Raw genomic sequence first — 1,982 nt, forward strand, 5'->3', positions numbered from 1 at the left:
CACACACACACACACACACTCTCACACACACTCTCACACACACACACACACGTCTGTCACTGTGGGTGAACCCGCTGATATTTATGATGTGTGTGTGTGACAGGTACAGTGTGTTTAAGATCCACTGGCTGATGGCGGCGCTGGCGTACACTAAAGCTGTGTCTCTGCTGTTTCACAGCGTGAGTAAAACACTGATCACACTCACTCAGCATCCATCACTTTCATAGTAATATTTTTTTAATTAGAATTCATTTTTATATTTTGCTTTTAGCTAAAGGTTTAGTCATTTTGTTGGGCGTTTTAATTTTTTTATTAGCTATTAAACTTTACAATAAGTTTTAATTTTAGTTTACTACAATTAGTTAACTACATTAGTTAGCATCAACTAATATGAATATATATATATATATATATATATATATATATATATATATATATATAAAAAAAAATATAAAGGTGTTTTCATATATATATATATATATATATATATATATATATATATGAAAAAAAATTCAAAGGTGTTTTCATGCTCATTTCAATTAAAGTTATTTTTTAATTTCAAAATGCACTAATACATTATTAAAATCAGAAGTTAAAATCATTAAATCAAAAGCTAAAATGAACGTCTGTACTTTAATTAATAAACATTAAGAAAGATATTTATAAATACTTCAACAGTTCTATTTAATGTTAGATAATGCGTTTCGGAATAGGATGATTACCATATTTTAAATTCCCATTACCTTTTCTTAAGTATGTTCTAAGAAAACGTAATAACGTAAACTTAAGAACTTGAATTCCTGAAAAGAATGTTCTTAAAAAATCTTCATAAATAACTTGTTCAATTTAACCTTAAACTTGTCTTAAGATGCTCTCTAGAAAATATTTGAGAACTTCTTAGGAATTTTTCAAGAATTGCACTAAAATTGCAATGCGGCATACTTACCAACAACTTGGAATTGATCCCAAGAAATGTTTTAAAGATGTTTGTTCAGTGACGCTCTTGATACTCCATTTATATATACATTTAAATCCATGTTTTCCACTAAATGAACACAAGGAATCATTTTTGCATATAGGAACCAGTATAACAAAGCATAGTAATAAACAGCTATGTTTACTTCCATGTGTACATGTACTTAGATATGACTATAAAATAGAAATATGAACTAGATTTGTACAGAGGAGACTTGATGCATGTTCATGGTGTTATTGTGATCGACGACTCGTCACGAGTGTTTGTTTGTCTTCCTCTCAGATCAACTATCACTTCATTAACTCTGAAGGTCATCCTATTGAAGGCTGGGCCGTCATGTACTACATCACACACCTGTGCGTATCACTCCTCCACTTTCCTTCTGTTTCTCATGCTTAGAGATCGACGAGTGTGGATGCTGTCAGAATCAGAGTGTTAAATATCTGGCATGAGAGTGTAATGTTTGTGTGTCAGGCTGAAGGGGGCTCTGCTGTTCATCACGCTGGCTCTCATCGGTACCGGCTTTGCCTTCGTTAAATACATCCTGTCGGACAAAGAGAAGAAGATCTTCATGATCGTCATTCCTCTGCAGGTGTGTGTGTGTGTTTGAACACGTCTCCCACGTGTTTCTGATGTGATATCCGCGACTGATGCCGGTTTGTTGCAGGTTCTGGCTAACGTGTCCTATATCATCATCGAGGAGACGGAGGAGGGCACGAGTGATTACGCTCTCTGGAGGGAGATCCTGTTCCTGGTGGATCTCCTCTGCTGCGGAGCCGTCCTGTTCCCTGTCGTCTGGTGCGTTTCTGTGCGTCAGACTCTGGGTGTGCTGATATTTACCATTATTTGATGTGTTTGTGTGTTTCCGTGTCTAACAGGTCCATCCGACACCTGCAGGAGGCTTCAAACACGGATGGCAAAGGTGTGTATGACGGGAAGTGTGTGTGTGTGTGTGTGTGTGTGTGTGTGTGTGTGTGTGTGTGTGTGTGTGTGTCTACCCCTGGAA

General features: G+C 36.5%; 1 protein-coding gene across 1 annotated transcript in view; it reads left to right on the forward strand.

Moving 5' to 3' along the window:
• Positions 1-1,982, forward strand: part of LOC107560581 (protein GPR108) — an 11,276-nt gene that overhangs the window by 5,868 nt on the left and 3,426 nt on the right. Inside the window, exons 10-14 of the mRNA XM_016244800.1 lie at positions 104-179; positions 1,259-1,332; positions 1,451-1,568; positions 1,644-1,774; positions 1,855-1,898. Of these exons, the coding sequence (XP_016100286.1) occupies positions 104-179; positions 1,259-1,332; positions 1,451-1,568; positions 1,644-1,774; positions 1,855-1,898 (443 nt within the window). The remainder of the gene's footprint in view (positions 1-103; positions 180-1,258; positions 1,333-1,450; positions 1,569-1,643; positions 1,775-1,854; positions 1,899-1,982) is intronic.

Source organism: Sinocyclocheilus grahami, unplaced genomic scaffold, assembly GCF_001515645.1.
Source record: "Sinocyclocheilus grahami isolate Dianchi unplaced genomic scaffold, SAMN03320097.WGS_v1.1 scaffold734.1, whole genome shotgun sequence".
Classification (NCBI taxonomy): Eukaryota; Metazoa; Chordata; class Actinopteri; order Cypriniformes; family Cyprinidae; genus Sinocyclocheilus; species Sinocyclocheilus grahami.